Source organism: Myxine glutinosa, chromosome 6 (genome assembly GCF_964187855.1).
Source record: "Myxine glutinosa chromosome 6, kmMyxGlut1.1, whole genome shotgun sequence".
NCBI classification, from domain to species: Eukaryota; Metazoa; Chordata; class Myxini; order Myxiniformes; family Myxinidae; genus Myxine; species Myxine glutinosa.
In genome coordinates, this window is record NC_136266.1 from 80,802,748 (window position 1) to 80,821,111 (window position 18,364).

Sequence of the window (18,364 nt, forward strand, 5' to 3'; positions counted from 1 at the left end):
TTGGACATAGGAAGATACTTCCAAAATATCAGGCAAAGAAGTTCAACTCAAAGAGGACAAAAATCTGTTTGGACATAGGAAGATACTTCCAAAATATCAGGCAAAGAAGTTCAACTCAAAGAGGTCAAAAAATCTGTTTGGACATAGGAAGATACTTCCAAAATATCAGGCAAAGAAGTTCAACTCAAAGAGGACAAAAATCTGTTTGGATATAGGAAGATACTTCCAAAATATCAGGCAAAGAAGTTCAACTCAAAGAGGTCAAAAATCTGTTTGGACATATTTATCTCTGAGTTCGTGCTCAGAGCACTGATAGCTCCTCCCTGCACGAGGTTCAATTCCATTGGCATATGGCAACATTTCATGGATCTCTATGGAAGAGCAACAAATCAAGATTTGGTAGGGAGACGGAGGGGAATATCGGTCCAGTGTAAACGATTCCCAAACCCTCTGCTTTGCATTACAGATGGAATGAACCTGGTTCACAAGACAAAAGGAGATAAGAATTTTGCACAATGCTGAATTTGTTATGTATTTGGCCCTTCTTGAGGGTACAGAGATTGACCGAATTGACGTGGTGTTTGATGTGCACGAGGAGGTTTCCACAAAAAAGTTTAGAGAGACTGAACAGAAAGTCCAACACAAGTGCTCAATTCAAGAACCTTTCTACAGGCCACAAGATACAAGCCGAATCAAATTATTGATTGCAATTTGAAAAGCTTGAATTTTCACATGTGCGGCAAGAGATGAATAAATGCTAAGTATTGCATGGCACATGTGCGGCAAGAGATGAATAAATGCTAAGTATTTCATGGCACATGTGCGGCAAGAGATTAATAAATGCTAAGTATTGCATGGCACATGTGCGGCAAGAGATTAATAAATGCTAAGTATTGCATGGCACATGTGCGGCAAGAGATGAATAAATGCTAAGTATTGCATGGCACATGTGCTGCAAGAGATGAATAAATGCTAAGTATTGCATGGCACATGTGTGGCAAGAGATGAATAAATGCTAAGTATTGCATGGCACATGTGCGGCAAGAGATTAATAAATGCTAAGTATTGCATGGCACATGTGCGGCAAGAGATGAATAAATGCTAAGTATTGCATGGCACATGTGTGGCAAGAGATTAATAAATGCTAAGTATTGCATGGCACATGTGCGGCAAGAGATTAATAAATGCTAAGTATTGCATGGCACATGTGCGGCGAGAGATGAATAAATGCTAAGTATTGCATGGCACATGTGTGGCAAGAGATTAATAAATGCTAAGTATTGCATGGCACATGTGCGGCAAGAGATGAATAAATGTTAAGTATTGCATGGCACATGTGCGGCAAGAGATTAATAAATGCTAATATTGCATGGCACATGTGCGGCAAGAGATGAATAAATGCTAAGTATTGCATGGCACATGTGTGGCAAGAGATGAATAAATGCTAAGTATTGCATGGCACATGTGCGGCAAGAGATGAATAAATGCTAAGTATTGCATGGCACATGTGCGGCAAGAGATGAATAAATGCTAAGTATTGCATGGCACATGTGCAGCAAGAGATGAATAAATGCTAAGTATTGGATGGCACATGTGCGGCAAGAGATGAATAAATGCTAAGTATTGCATGGCACATGTGCGGCAAGAGATGAATAAATGCTAAGTATTGCATGGCACATGTGCGGCAAGAGATGAATAAATGCTAAGTATTTCATGGCACATGTGCGGCAAGAGATGAATAAATGCTAAGTATTGCATGGGACATGTGCGGACGTTTGCTCCAAGTTCACGAAAGAAAGGTGGGAAGAAATAGAGGAGTTGAGATCAACACATGAAGAGGCAGGTACCTGCATGCTTCTCCATGTCGGTCACACTTACGCACTGTCTCGGATTCTGCAATGACCTATCTTGCACAGTGTGTCTGAAATGTGGTAGACAAAGCTGCACCACATTCATTGATATCAATAAAGTTGCTGATTTCCTTGGAATTGATGAATGTACAGATTTATCTACACCTTACATTAGTTACATTATCTTTTCTCGTCTCTGCTCTGTAGTGACCTGCAGCTTGAGTTGATCTTTAAAGGATTCCGACAAGGGTGCAGACACAGTGTTTTTTGGAAGTTTGTTCCTTGCATCAATCATTTGATTGTTCATCAGAACTGATGCAGATCTGTGTTCTACAATGTTGTTTGCCAATGGCCTCACAGCTGAAGTGAGGATCATTAAAACAATTGATCCGCAGGTGTCATGTGATGACCATGCAGATATTTAGATGTCTCCCTCGGATCAGCCTGTTGTCTTTGACAAAGTAAAGTGGTTCAGATAGACTGATTTGAGTACAGAAAAGCTGTACTCGCATCGGTGTTGTACAACTTCTGGAATAAATTTGTCTTTTTCGGACACGGGTTCCACGATAGACTGTTTGGCGCTAACATCGAGTATATGAGCGATGGCCTCTTTGAGAATGTACAGGAATTCATGTTCAGGATTCAAGGGTCAGGAAATGTGCAAACAGCAAACCTGCACTAACTCAAACAATAATGACATGCTAGATGATGTTAATGACAATGATGATGTCGGGTGACTTGGATGATGATGTTAATGACAATGATGATAAGGAATACAAGCCTGAAAATACATTTTGATAATTTGTCTGATGAATCATTTGACAGGCTCTTTATAGGTGGCAGTTACAATATGTTTATGGAATATATAATAATGAGCTTGGGAATGTTTTCAACTTTTGATGAAACTAACATATATTATAGCAAAATTTTCCTTAAAACGTGGCTTCATTTAGACAACTCTAAAGCTCTCACGGCCATAACTGAAGAAGAACCCCTTCACTTATAGAAATTTAAATATATTTATATCTCCACCACCGAAAGTGGACGGATGTTGTGTTTTCACACCTGTTTGTTACTTGGCAATTTTTTTTATTTTTTTTGACAAGTATGTTGATCACTCCGGCTTGTGTGTTTTTGTGTTTGTGTGTGTGTGTTTGTGTGTTTGTTTGTCTGTCTGCTCACTTATACTTGCCTACAGGTCACAATTTTAAACCGATCTTCACAAAACTTAACCAAACGGTAGAGTTGGTGGTCTGACAGAATCCTAATGATTTTTAGGTCATAAGGTCAAAAGGTCAATATGCCAAAGGTCAATCACTTTTCTTCAAATTTCTAAAATCCTCAATTTTCATCCGATTGACTTAAAATTTGAATAGGATTTACATATCAGCTAACTGAACTCAAACACAAACTATTTTTGAGATCAACATAGGCCAAAAGGTCAACATAGGCCAAAGGTCAACAACCTTTTCGAATTTCTGAAATCCTCAAGTCAAATCCGATTGACTTGAAATTTGAATATCATTTACATATCAGTTAACTGAATTCAACCACCAACTATTTTTGAGATCAACATCGGCCAAAAGTTCAATATGGGCCAAAGGTCAAACCACTTTTTTCGAATTTCTAAAATCCTCAATTTTCATCCGATTAACTTAAACTTTGAAGACGATTTGCATATCAGCTAACTGAATTCAACCACTAATTATTTGTGAGGTCAAAAGGATGCTCTCCTGAGTGCCATTCTGCTTTGTTCTCTTTTGCCAAGTGTCGCTCTATGAGTGATTTTTCATTTGTGTGTTTGTCTGTGAGTAGGATATCTCAAAAATGTTATGGACGTATGTATTCTAAAGAAACATGGTGGATAGGTTGGGTGTGTGACAAGGACGAATTGATTCGATGTTGGTGAAGATCCAGATTGCGATCTGGCATATAAGTGAGATTCAAATGTAAACTGTTCATCCTGGAGGAGGTATGCGCTCTACCGAGTGCCGTTCTAGTTACCTCCACCAACGAAGGTGAATTATGTTTTCGCCCCTGTCTGTTTTTCTCTCTGTCTGTGACCAGGGGTATCTCAAAAGGTTATGTACAGATTGGGATTAAATTTGGCGGAAAGGTTGGGTGTGTGAGAAGGACAATTTTATTAGATTTTGGTGAAGATATGGATCCGCATCTAAGAATTTATTGAGCAATTCTTCACCATTGAAGATGGGACCAAAACACAATATCTCAAATCTCACGATATCTCCAAAAAGTTGTGGATAGATTATGACAAAATTTGGTGGCGGAGTTGGGTAGATGATAAGAACAAGCCGATTCAATTTTGGTTCAGGTCTGGATCCAGATCCGGCCTATCAGTTGGATACAAAACATAAACTGTTCAGCCTTGCGGAGGTATGCGCTCTACCGAGTGCCGTTCTAGTTTATTATGTTATGGATACGTGTTAACGTATGATTTTGAAAAGCTATGTCTAAACCTTTGTACAACTTGTCCAAAAATGTCATGCAGAATCAGTTTGTTGCTGTATTGCAAATCTGGAATGCAATTCAATAAGGTGTCATTACTCTCACACGACGATCGGGAACTGAGTTCGGTTTGACGATCGGGAAGAAGTTTCGGGAACCGAGTGGCGTGCTGACGAGGAGGGGAGTGTCGTTGAAGCTGAAGGGAAAGGTGTATGCTGCATGTGTGAGAAGTGTTATGATTTATGGGAGCGAGACATGGGTAATGAACGCAGAGCAGCAACGAAGGCTGGAAAGGGTGGAAATGCGAATGGTTCGGTGGATGTGCGGAGTATCGTTGAGAGAGAGGAAGACAAATGATGAATTGCGAAAGATGATGGGAATAGAGCCTGTGATTGATGCTGTGAAGAGGAACAGGTTGAGATGGTTTGGTCATGTGTTGAGGAAGGATGAAAGTGACTGGTTGCAAAGAGTGATGGAAATGAATGTAGAAGGAAGTAGAGGACGGGGAAGACCGAGAAAGACTTGGCTAAAGATGGTGGAAGAAGAAATGCGGGCAAGGGGGTTAACAAGGGGAGATGCAGAAAATAGGGCAAAATGGAGAAGATTGTCATTGGGGACCGCAAGGCTAACCCCAGCTCCAGCAGGGAAAATGGCCTTAAAATGCCTGTTGTTGTGTTTGTACTCTCACACGACTGGCATGAGTAAAGAAGGCACGGTGACTACTTTTGTAAAATGTTTGACTTGTGGCTGCTAAAACTTTAGAAAACTTTTTTGAGGCATTCTATTGTATGCGTTTTCTATACGTACAAGCCTAGATCTACCGTAATCTATATACCACAGAGAGGATGGGAGTTCCTTCCTGTCGCTCCTGTAGGGATTGGGTATACCAGTAGAATAAAGCAGAAATCTGGACGACCTGGAAGACTATCATGCCAAAACATAATGTAAAGATACTGAGTTTGCAGAAAATCAAAATTAGAATTTGCCACCATTTTTCGGCACACGGCTGATGGACTAATGCAAATGATTGAATTTGAAAGCAGATGTCACCGAGATAATCTGCAATGATAAATTAAATCACTTTATTGATTGATGGTGGGTACGAGGCTGGCTGGTCTGAAATTGAATGTGTTGGTATTAAGTGCCATTGCTGTAGATTGGTGTGAAATTGGCAAGCTTCCCTGCACCATTGCAGATGGGACCAAAACACAATATCTCAAATCTCACGATATCTCCAAAAGTTGTGGATAGATTATGACAAAATTTGGTGGTGGAGTTGGGTAGATGATAAGAACAAGCCGATTCAATTTTGGTTCAGGTCTGGATCCAGATCCGGCCTATCAGTTGGATACAAAACATAAACTGAAACCTCCGCAAAAACCAAACTGACTACCTCCGCAAAAAATAACAGAGGAGAATGTTCATATTGAAAGGTTTACAAATATGAGGAAAAGCATTCCAATCAAGTTTAGATTTCGCCTATAAGTTGTAAAAAACGACTCTATGCAATAAACTTGATGCCAGTGGTGTCTCTCACCCATGATGACATTAGACTGGAGAACCCATGCAGATCCATGAACACAGTGAGGACCTTGTGAAGCACGATGTTCAGCTCAGGAATCAGTGCGACAATTAATAACTTTTTTTTTTTAAAGTAATCCTTTGGTGGAGGAACTCCTTGCGAAAAAACAATGTCACTGCAGTTTGTCTCCATGTGAGAAAAAAAGCTAGAACTTCCAACAAGTGTGCATGCCACACCAAGCATGGCTATTCACTCATTTGAATTTGGATTCAAAAGAAATGTTACAATGGTGGCCTGTGTGGCAAAAAGGAACTGTCTTCTTTCTGAACACAAAAGATCACCATATCAGTCTGGTCATGTTGGCAAATAAGGAACCAGATATCATCACACATTGGAACTAGAACGGTACTCGGTAGAGAGCGCACACCCCCGCCAGGCTGAACAGTTTATGTTTTGTATCCCATTGATAGGCCGGATCTGGATCCAGACCTGAACCAAAAGAGAATTGGCTTGTTATTGTCGCCTAACCAACTCATCCACCTACTTTCGACATAATCCGCTCAAAACATTTTGAAATATCCTGCTATAGCTGTATCCCCACCAAAATCTGATCGATTCATCCCTGTCACACACGTAACCTGTCCACCGTTATCATAAGGACGTCCGAATCAGTCCACAACGTTTTGAGATACCATGCTAGACATAGTTTTGGCCCTATCACTCGATGGTGAAGAATCACGAAACAATTATTTGTGTCTGGATCCGTATATTCACCAAAATCGAATCAATTCGTCCTTGACAAACACCCAGCCAGTCCACCAAGTTGTTTTTTTGTATTTTTTTGTATACAAGATCGAGGCTCATGTAAGAGCTAACATTGATCACAAAAAGACAAACTGACAGATAAAACATATACCATATGATAAAGGGAGCGGGAGAACAAGATGGAGAGCAGGGACATCGGGAGATCTGTGGGAGGGAGAGGGCTTGGGGGAAGGAGGCATGGGAAGGGGGTGGGGGGGTGGGAGCGGTAAGTTACGTCCGAATCAGTCCACAACGTTTTGAGATATCCTGCTCGCAAATACACAGACAAACAGCGATGAATACATAACCTAGGTCCACCCCTCGTGGCAGAGGTAATTAAACAAAATAAAGAGTTAATGTCGAGGATCAAAATTTATAAAATTACTCATGGAAGTAGCAGAGGGGAGGATGGCCACAGTTATAATGTGGAAGGATGTCATGGACGTCGCTTCCACATGAAAATGCAGAGCTCGTTTTCTGCACATTGCACTAGTACTCCGGAATGTGCACATGCCAGGTGACATAGTCAACAAAATGGTGAAAACACAAATGAAATACAGAACTAACAAACGTAAGCGGTATAATACTGTACTGTGCAATCAGCAACATAAGTGACTGGCATTGCTATTTGTAAAGATTGCATCGTCTCCCTCCAATCACCGTGCCCCACAAACTCCGCAGGCAGAGCACGGAAGAGGGAAATGGCTGACATGCCCACACAAAAAGGACAGAAAGTGTGCGGCAAGCGCCATCAGGTGTGGAGGTAGTGTCTGCAAGGAACAGTTAGTGTTGATTGTGCAACAGGTGTAACGTAAAAAAAAAAATGCACCTTTAGTTGCCATTTTTCCCCGCAGAGCAGGGATTGGCCTTTTTTGGGCACCGTGATCCCCTTTTTGGAGCAATGTTTTACAGCCGGATGCCCTTCCTACCGCCAACCCTGTTAGTCGCCTTTTGCGACACACAGGGAATTACCAGTGAACTGGTACTCAGGTGTGAACAGGTGAACAGGTGTAACATAGAATACTAGTATAAAATATTAAAGAAAACTTTTGTGTGTGACACAACGAAGGTGCCCAACCGAACATGTCCAAGGGTTAAGTGTGAAAAATATCAGGAATACTCCGTGCTGATTGCAGGGATTGAACATGGGATTGAATTACTGGCTTGACTTTCAGCTTAACCTTTGTAAGCACCTTGTAATTGGAGGCGGAAATAACTCTCTGCCTACACAGCATTAGTGGCTGGTGTCTGGATGGCATTTTGGATTATTTTCAATGGGCAAGGGCACATGCCTCCAGTTCAGAGCTCAGGCTAATGCTGTCCGTCAAAGTATTAACATTTAGGTTTACAAAGCCTCCGGGAAAGGGAATCTCGCAGAGTGTCAACCCTGGTGGTGGCTTAACGGTTAAGGTGGCTGGCTTAAGATCCTAGGGTCTTGCTTTCAAGCGCCTGCCGTTGAATTAACACCGGGTGGGTCGACTCAGCCGGTCGTCCTTCCGTGGCAAAGTGGGTACCAGCTTGTTGGTAAGGGGGCATTGCATCAGCGGTACAGTGGCATCCGAACGCTCACAGGCTGCATGCGAATAAAAAAATCCAAAATGGCAGCCAAGCAATCTTACCCTGGAGCGTGGCATCGTGCAGCGTTGATCATCCAGTCTGTCACCCTGGAATAGAAAGAACAAACGGGGCACACTGCATTAACATTAAACTGACACAGGTACAAACTGACTACCTCTCACTGCATTAACATTAAACTGACACAGGTACAAACTGACTACCTCTCACTGCATTAACATTAAACTGACACAGGTACAAACTGACTACCTCTCACTGCATTAACATTAAACTGACACAGGTACAAACTGACTACCTCTCACTGCATTAACATTAAACTGACACAGGTACAAACTGACTACCTCTAACTGCATTAACATTAAACTGACACAGGTACAAACTGACTACCTCTCACTGAATTAACATTAAACCGACACAGGTACAAACTGACTACCTCTCACTGCATTAACATTAAACTGACACAGGTACAAACTGACTACCTCTCACTGCATTAACATTAAACTGACACAGGTACAAACTGACTACCTCTCACTGCATTAAAATTAAACCGATACAGGTACAAACTGACTACCTCTCACTGCATTAAAATTAAACCGACACAGGTACAAACTGACTACCTCTCACTGCATTAAAATTAAACCGACACAGGTACAAACTGACTACCTCTCACTGCATTAACATTAAACTGACACAGGTAGAAACTGACTACCTCTCACTGCATTAAAATTAAACCGACACAGGTACAAACTGACTACCTCTCACTGCATTAACATTAAACTGACACAGGTAGAAACTGACTACCTCTCACTGCATTAACATTAAACCGACACAGGTACAAACTGACTACCTCTCACTGCATTAACATTAAACTGACACAGGTACAAACTGACTACCTCTCACTGCATTAAAATTAAACCGATACAGGTACAAACTGACTACCTCTCACTGCATTAAAATTAAACCGACACAGGTACAAACTGACTACCTCTAACTGCATTAACATTAAACTGACACAGGTACAAACTGACTACCTCTCACTGCATTAACATTAAACTGACACAGGTACAAACTGACTACCTCTCACTGCATTAACATTAAACTGACACAGGTACAAACTGACTACCTCTCACTGCATTAAAATTAAACCGACACAGGTACAAACTGACTACCTCTAACTGCATTAACATTAAACTGACACAGGTACAAACTGACTACCTCTCACTGCATTAACATTAAACTGACACAGGTACAAACTGACTACCTCTCACTGCATTAAAATTAAACCGATACAGGTACAAACTGACTACCTCTCACTGCATTAACATTAAACCGACACAGGTACAAACTGACTACCTCTCACTGCATTAACATTAAACCGACACAGGTACAAACTGACTACCTCTCACTGCATTAACATTAAACTGACACAGGTACAAACTGACTACCTCTCACTGCATTAACATTAAACTGACACAGGTACAAACTGACTACCTCTCACTGCATTAAAATTAAACTGACACAGGTACAAACTGACTACCTCTCACTGCATTAACATTAAACTGACACAGGTACAAACTGACTACCTCTCACTGCATTAAAATTAAACTGACACAGGTACAAACTGACTACCTCTCACTGCATTAACATTAAACTGACACAGGTACAAACTGACTACCTCTCACTGCATTAAAATTAAACTGACACAGGTACAAACTGACTACCTCTCACTGCATTAACATTAAACTGACACAGGTACAAACTGACTACCTCTCACTGCATTAAAATTAAACCGGTACAGGTACAAACTGACTACCTCTCACTGCATTAAAATTAAACCGACACAGGTACAAACTGACTACCTCTCACTGCATTAACATTAAACCGACACAGGTACAAACTGACTACCTCTCACTGCATTAACATTAAACTGACACAGGTACAAACTGACTACCTCTCACTGCATTAAAATTAAACCGATACAGGTACAAACTGACTACCTCTCACTGCATTAAAATTAAACCGATACAGGTACAAACTGACTACCTCTCACTGCATTAAAATTAAACCGACACAGGTACAAACTGACTACCTCTCACTGCATTAACATTAAACCGACACAGGTAGAAACTGACTACCTCTCACTGCATTAAAATTAAACCGATACAGGTACAAACTGACTACCTCTTCACCTCCGGCACATCTCTCACTTCCCGTTATGCGGCTCCCTTTTCACCGAGCAGTACCGGGCTGGCAATAGGCGAGAGAACAGCCAATCGGTTTCAATCGGAGTTTGGATTTATCCTGGACAGCAGGTATCTCAAGGTATGTTACATGATTGAATGAACTGCATTGCAGCTCGGTTTTTGATACCTCGGCCTCCCGTCACACATTATTCTGAAATTGACATTTCATTGTCTGAAAGGAGGTGAAAAGGAACATTTCCATTTGGTTACGTTTGTTTTTTCGGTGCTCTGCGTTTGCATTCCTTCATGCTGCCGCACACACTTCCTATTGGTTATTGCCAATGGTACTTAAAGGAGAGATCTCTCTTAGGATCATCAATTCAGTTTCATTGATGCTTTTTCCAAACAGATGAATATCTGCATTCATTGGTCAATCTGATTTGATTTGTTAACCCCCCTCACCTTCATGCACAATAATACCTTCATACCTGTTGTGACCCCCACTGTTCTGTCTTAGTATCTACCTGTCTTCTACTGGGTACTACACAGCTCATTTACAAAAATTATCATTGTTTAATGATGTCAATTGTTTAACAGAAACTTTTCTTTCACTTGAAAGCTCAGACGCATTTGTCCGCTTCCCTGGTTATTGGTTGTACCACTTTGACAGATCTAACTCGGTCGTGCTCGTGGTGAGGTGCTCTCATGTGCTCTATGTCATGTGCTCCATGGCATGTGCTCTAAGTCATGTGCCCCATGTCATGTGCTCTATGTCATGTGCTCTATGTCAGAATTTCCCGTTCACATAGTCCCCGCTCTGATCTGTTCCCTCAATCCCTATGGAATATCTCTGGACCCCTCTCTCTCTGTAGCAATGTCTTGTTAATGTGAGTGCTCTATTTCCCTCCCAACTGTGGTGACTACGAGGCCACCTTCAACTTCCTCCAGTGCTGCCCCAATCCCTAATCTGCAGTGACTTGAGCTGCCACCATTCCCCTTCACTTACAAACATTGTCCATGGCATTGGAGTCGTGTGTTCTTTTCTTAGATTCCCAAACCCATATTTCCCCTAATGACTCAATCTCGGCTTGAATTGATTTATATATGTCCAACTTTCCCTTGACCATATCTGCCCTTATTCAGCTACCTGAGCTCACCAGTCTCGCTCGATGTCTTCAGGGAATCTCAAATGCACCAAATGTCAAGTCTGCCTGTTTAATTGGGAACATTTATCTTGCCTCAAGTCCTTTATTTTACACTATAGTTTCATCTTTTGATAGCGAAGTGCCTGGGAAGTTGTTTTTTAGTTCAAGAAACTACTCCATCTAGTTCATCAGGTCACACCTTTACACATCCTGCACTCTGCCTGGGCTGACAGGGTTGTCTGGAGGTGCGCACACTCACCCCTATGCTGTCTAGCCTGGGTTTGAATCCTGACTCAGCTACAAACTGTCATCCTGGTGTTTCACGGGCAGGGTAATTCATCAACGCCATCCCTCGGGTGGACGTTAAGCAGGCGTCCCATCTGCCAGCATTCGTTGTTGGATGTTAAAGATCCCACGGTGTCCTTCATGAAGAGGAAGCGAGCTATCGTCAACACCATGGCCAAATTACAAATTCCTACCATAACCAACAATAGGCATTTCATGAGCGGCACCACAACCTTGCGCTGCATATGAATGAAGAAGAAGTGCTCTTCCTAGCCACTGTCGATCGAGGTTACACATGTTCCACCAGAAACTCTTTCCTTGTTATCCTTAACCAGCCTAAACTTATTGGTGACCTCCATTCATTCACCAACCTCCTTTTTTGCCTGTGGATGTCTTCCTCAAAATGTTGCCTCAAGCTCTTCCCTTTAGGATTTCAAGTCCATAGTCCACAGCCCTCATGGTCTCTCCTCTTTCAACCTCTGAGCTATAATCCACCTGCTGAGATTATATTCTTGGTCTTCACCCACAATTCCTCCTCTTGGTCTGTGATACATCCATCTGTTCGTTACACATATTTTCCAATTCCTCCCATTTGTGTCTGTTGACCCCTTAGCCCCCTGTTATTCTGCTCTTCCATGAGCTTTGATACCCATATGAAAACACTGATGACGTCATGATGATGTGCTGGGTTAAGCAAATGAGACGTTCTGCTTCAGCTTGCTTTCTCACATCTTATGTACATGTTATGTGGTATTGAAATGAATTCCTAGTGTTCTGTATGTTCTGCATTTTTTAAGTGACGTCGCTTTACCGTGATAAGATGCTTCAATGATTCATGATGCATTCATGATTCATTCATGATGAATGTGTAAATGTGATGTGATGTGATGAATGAATGAATGAATGATGATGAATGAATGAATGAATGAATGAATGATGAATGAATGATGTGATGAATGAATGTGTGATGTGATGTGATGAATGTGTAATGTGATGAATTCATTCACGATTCGTGATTCATTCATGATGCTTGAATCAAAATGATTAAGATTGGTGTTTGAAATGCCGAACTCATATACACTTCTCCTTGGGGTTGTGGTCTTCAACTCTTTTTCCCTCTCTCATTAAGGAAGCTTTAAAATGTTGGCTTGAACACAAAATGCAGAGGGATTGTTAATTTTGTGGAGAGATCTCTCTTGTGCTCATGTGCTTAAATTAAATAACTTGGTGAAACTCTGGCTAGCAGTGTTCAACCAGACAGCAGCAGTGGACACCAGCAAAAGAAAGAATAAGTGTGGGACAACGAAGCCTTTATGTACATTTGCGTGTACAAAAACAGCAACACAAATACCATGTCAAAGTTTCCCATGTCGATTATATACACGGAACGCATTCTATTGCTTATACCCACCTGTATCTTTTCTATCATCTCAAACAGGTCTGGGGACTGGAAGAAAAGACACCAGTGACCTGGTTGGTTAAGCACTAATGTAAAGATGGCCAGGGTTGGTTAAAGTTATCAGATGATGTGATGTAACTTTCTGGAGTAAACAACGTTATTTTTGTTTATATTGACATGGAATCTGCTTTATGGAAGTGGAGGAGCACTCTCTTTCCAGAGTTTGCCATCATTGCGGAAATTTTGTAGAACAAGCCCATTTTTGAAAGAAGCTCTCCTGTAGCTGTAAGGTAAAAACAAAGGATCTCCATGTGCGCAACACCAAAAACTTACTGCGCAATCCAAACTGATACCTATTCATACTTTTTGAAATAGTAATAAAAATGCATTTAAGAAAAAGTTAGAAATTTTATTTTAACCCCATTGGAGACTCATATACAATGGTGTCGACAATCAGGACTCAAGGCCAAATATGTCACTAAATAAGTCACCATCCTCACAACTTCTGCATGCAAACCAATGTATCCACAAAATTGGATATGGGGACACATTTTCTTAATTTACACTCCATCACTAGAACAGCAGCGTTTACACTCAATTTACACATTTTCTTAATTTACACTCCATCACTAGAACAGCAGCGTTTACACTCAATTTACACATTTTCTTAATTTACACTCCATCACTAGAACAGCAGCGTGTACACTCAATTTACACATTTTCTTAATTTACACTAACACTAGAACAGCAGCATTTACATTCAATTTATACATTTTCTTAATTTACACTATCACTAGAACAGCAGCATTTACACTCAATTTACATATTTTCTTAATTTACACTATCACTAGAACAGCAGCATTTACACTTAATTCACACATTTTCTGAATTTACACTATCACTAGAACAGCAGCATTTACACTTAATTTACACATTTTCTTAATTTACACTATCACTAGAACAGTAGCATTTACACTCAATTTACACATTTTCTTAATTTACACTATCACTAGAACAGTAGCATTTACACTCAATTTACACATTTTCTTAATTTACACTATCAATATAACAGTAGCATTTACACTCAATTTACACATTTTCTTAATTTACACTATCACTAGAACAGCAGCATTTACACTTAATTTACACATTTTCTTAAGTTACACTATCACTAGAACAGTAGCATTTACACTTAATTTACACATTTTCTTAATTTACACTATCACTAGAACAGTAGCATTTACACTCAATTTACACATTTTCTTAATTTACACTATCACTAGAACAGCAGCATTTACACTTAATTTAAACATTTTCTTAATTTACACTATCACTAGAACAGCAGCATTTACACTTAATTTAAACATTTTCTTAATTTACACTCTATCACTAGAACAGCAGCATTTACACTCAACTTACACATTTTTTAAATTTACACTATCACTAGAACAGCAGCATTTACACTTAATTTAAACATTTTCTTAATTTACACTATCACTAGAACAGTAGCATTTACACTCAATTTACACATTTTCTTAATTTACACTATCACTAGAACAGCAGCATTTACACTTAATTTAAACATTTTCTTAATTTACACTATCACTAGAACAGCAGCATTTACACTTAATTTAAACATTTTCTTAATTTACACTCTATCGCTAGAACAGCAGCATTTCCACTCAACTTACACATTTTTTAAATTTACACTATCACTAGAACAGTAGCATTTACACTCAATTTACACATTCTCTTAATTTACACTCTGTCACTAGAACAGTAGCATTTACACTCAATTTACGCATTCTCTTAATTTACACTCTATCACTAGAACAGTAGGATTTACACTCAATTTACACATTCTCTTAATTTACACTATCACTAGAACAGCAGCATTTACACTCAATTTACACATTTTCTTAATTTACACTCTATCACTAGAGCAGTAGCATTTACACTCAATTTACACATTTTCTTAATTTACACTATCACTAGAACAGCAGCATTTACACTCAATTTATACATTTTCTTAATTTACACTATCACTAGAACAGCAGCATTTACACTCAATTTACATATTTTCTTAATTTACACTATCACTAGAACAGCAGCATTTACACTTAATTTACACATTTTCTGAATTTACACTATCACTAGAACAGCAGCATTTACACTTAATTTACACATTTTCTTAATTTACACTATCACTAGAACAGTAGCATTTACACTCAATTTACACATTTTCTTAATTTACACTATCACTAGAACAGTAGCATTTACACTCAATTTACACATTTTCTTAATTTACACTATCAATATAACAGTAGCATTTACACTCAATTTACACATTTTCTTAATTTACACTATCACTAGAACAGCAGCATTTACACTTAATTTACACATTTTCTTAAGTTACACTATCACTAGAACAGTAGCATTTACACTTAATTTACACATTTTCTTAATTTACACTATCACTAGAACAGTAGCATTTACACTCAATTTACACATTTTCTTAATTTACACTATCACTAGAACAGCAGCATTTACACTTAATTTAAACATTTTCTTAATTTACACTATCACTAGAACAGCAGCATTTACACTTAATTTAAACATTTTCTTAATTTACACTCTATCACTAGAACAGCAGCATTTACACTCAACTTACACATTTTTTAAATTTACACTATCACTAGAACAGTAGCATTTACACTCAATTTACACATTCTCTTAATTTACACTCTGTCACTAGAACAGTAGCATTTACACTCAATTTACGCATTCTCTTAATTTACACTCTATCACTAGAACAGTAGGATTTACACTCAATTTACACATTCTCTTAATTTACACTATCACTAGAACAGCAGCATTTACACTCAATTTACACATTTTCTTAATTTACACTCTATCACTAGAACAGTAGCATTTACACTCAATTTACACATTTTCTTAATTTACACTATCACTAGAACAGCAGCATTTACACTCAATTTATACATTTTCTTAATTTACACTATCACTAGAACAGCAGCATTTACACTCAATTTACATATTTTCTTAATTTACACTATCACTAGAACAGCAGCATTTACACTTAATTTACACATTTTCTGAATTTACACTATCACTAGAACAGCAGCATTTACACTTAATTTACACATTTTCTTAATTTACACTATCACTAGAACAGTAGCATTTACACTCAATTTACACATTTTCTTAATTTACACTATCACTAGAACAGTAGCATTTACACTCAATTTACACATTTTCTTAATTTACACTATCAATATAACAGTAGCATTTACACTCAATTTACACATTTTCTTAATTTACACTATCACTAGAACAGCAGCATTTACACTTAATTTACACATTTTCTTAAGTTACACTATCACTAGAACAGTAGCATTTACACTTAATTTACACATTTTCTTAATTTACACTATCACTAGAACAGTAGCATTTACACTCAATTTACACATTTTCTTAATTTACACTATCACTAGAACAGCAGCATTTACACTTAATTTAAACATTTTCTTAATTTACACTATCACTAGAACAGCAGCATTTACACTTAATTTAAACATTTTCTTAATTTACACTCTATCACTAGAACAGCAGCATTTACACTCAACTAACACATTTTTTAAATTTACACTATCACTAGAACAGTAGCATTTACACTCAATTTACACATTCTCTTAATTTACACTATCACTAGAATAGCAGCATTTACACTTAATTTAAACATTTTCTTAATTTACACTATCACTAGAACAGTAGCATTTACACTCAATTTACACATTTTCTTAATTTACACTATCACTAGAACAGTAGCATTTACACTCAATTTACACATTTTCTTAATTTACACTATCACTAGAACAGCAGCATTTACACTTAATTTAAACATTTTCTTAATTTACACTATCACTAGAACAGCAGCATTTACACTTAATTTAAACATTTTCTTAATTTACACTCTATCACTAGAAGAGCAGCATTTACACTCAACTTACACATTTTTTAAATTTACACTATTACTAGAACAGTAGCATTTACACTCAATTTACACATTCTCTTAATTTACACTCTGTCACTAGAAGAGTAGTATTTACACTCAATTTACGCATTCTCTTAATTTACACTCTATCACTAGAACAGTAGCATTTACACTCAATTTACACATTCTCTTAATTTACACTATCACTAGAACAGCAGCATTTACACTCAATTTACACATTTTCTTAATTTACACTCTATCACTAGAACAGTAGCATTTACACTCAATTTACACATCTCTTAATTTACACTCTATCACTAGAACAGTAGCATTTACACTCAATTTATGCATTCTCTTAATTTACACTCTATCACTAGAACAGTAGCATTTACACTCAATTTACACATTCTCTTAATTTACACTATCACTAGAACAGCAGCATTTATACTCAATTTACACATTTTCTTAATTTACACTCTATCACTAGAACAGTAGCATTTACACTCAATTTACACATTCTCTTAATTTCCACTATCACTAGAACAGCAGCATTTACACTTAATTTAAACATTTTCTTAATTTACACTATCACTAGAACAGTAGCATTTACACTCAATTTACACATTTTCTTAATTTACACTATCACTAGAACAGCAGCATTTACACTTAATTTAAACATTTTCTTAATTTACACTCTATCACTAGAACAGCAGCATTTACACTCAACTTACACATTTTTTAAATTTACACTATCACTAGAACAGTAGCATTTACACTCAATTTACACATTCTCTTAATTTACACTCTGTCACTAGAACAGTAGCATTTACACTCAATTTACGCATTCTCTTAATTTACACTCTATCACTAGAACAGTAGCATTTACACTCAATTTACACATTCTCTTAATTTACACTATCACTAGAACAGCAGCATTTACACTCAATTTACACATTTTCTTAATTTACACTCTATCACTAGAACAGTAGCATTTACACTCAATTTACACATTTTCTTAATTTACACTATCACTAGAACAGCAGCATTTACACTCAATTTATACATTTTCTTAATTTACACTATCACTAGAACAGCAGCATTTACACTCAATTTACATATT

General features: G+C 38.1%; 1 protein-coding gene across 23 annotated transcripts in view; it reads right to left on the minus strand.

Moving 5' to 3' along the window:
- The window catches only part of RAP1GAP (RAP1 GTPase activating protein), a 572,300-nt gene that overhangs the window by 93,746 nt on the left and 460,190 nt on the right, over positions 1-18,364 (minus strand). For 12 of the 23 annotated variants that reach the window (XM_068120452.2, XM_078780043.1, XM_078780047.1 and 9 more), the window contains exon 4: positions 8,262-8,306. In XM_068120452.2, coding sequence (XP_067976553.2) covers positions 8,262-8,276 — 15 coding nt within the window. In that variant the 5' untranslated portion in view covers positions 8,277-8,306. Of the gene's footprint in view, positions 1-8,261; positions 8,307-13,241; positions 13,278-18,364 lie in introns of all 23 variants that reach the window. The other 11 variants (XM_078780052.1, XM_078780046.1, XM_068120450.2 and 8 more) reach the window with 1 other exon arrangement.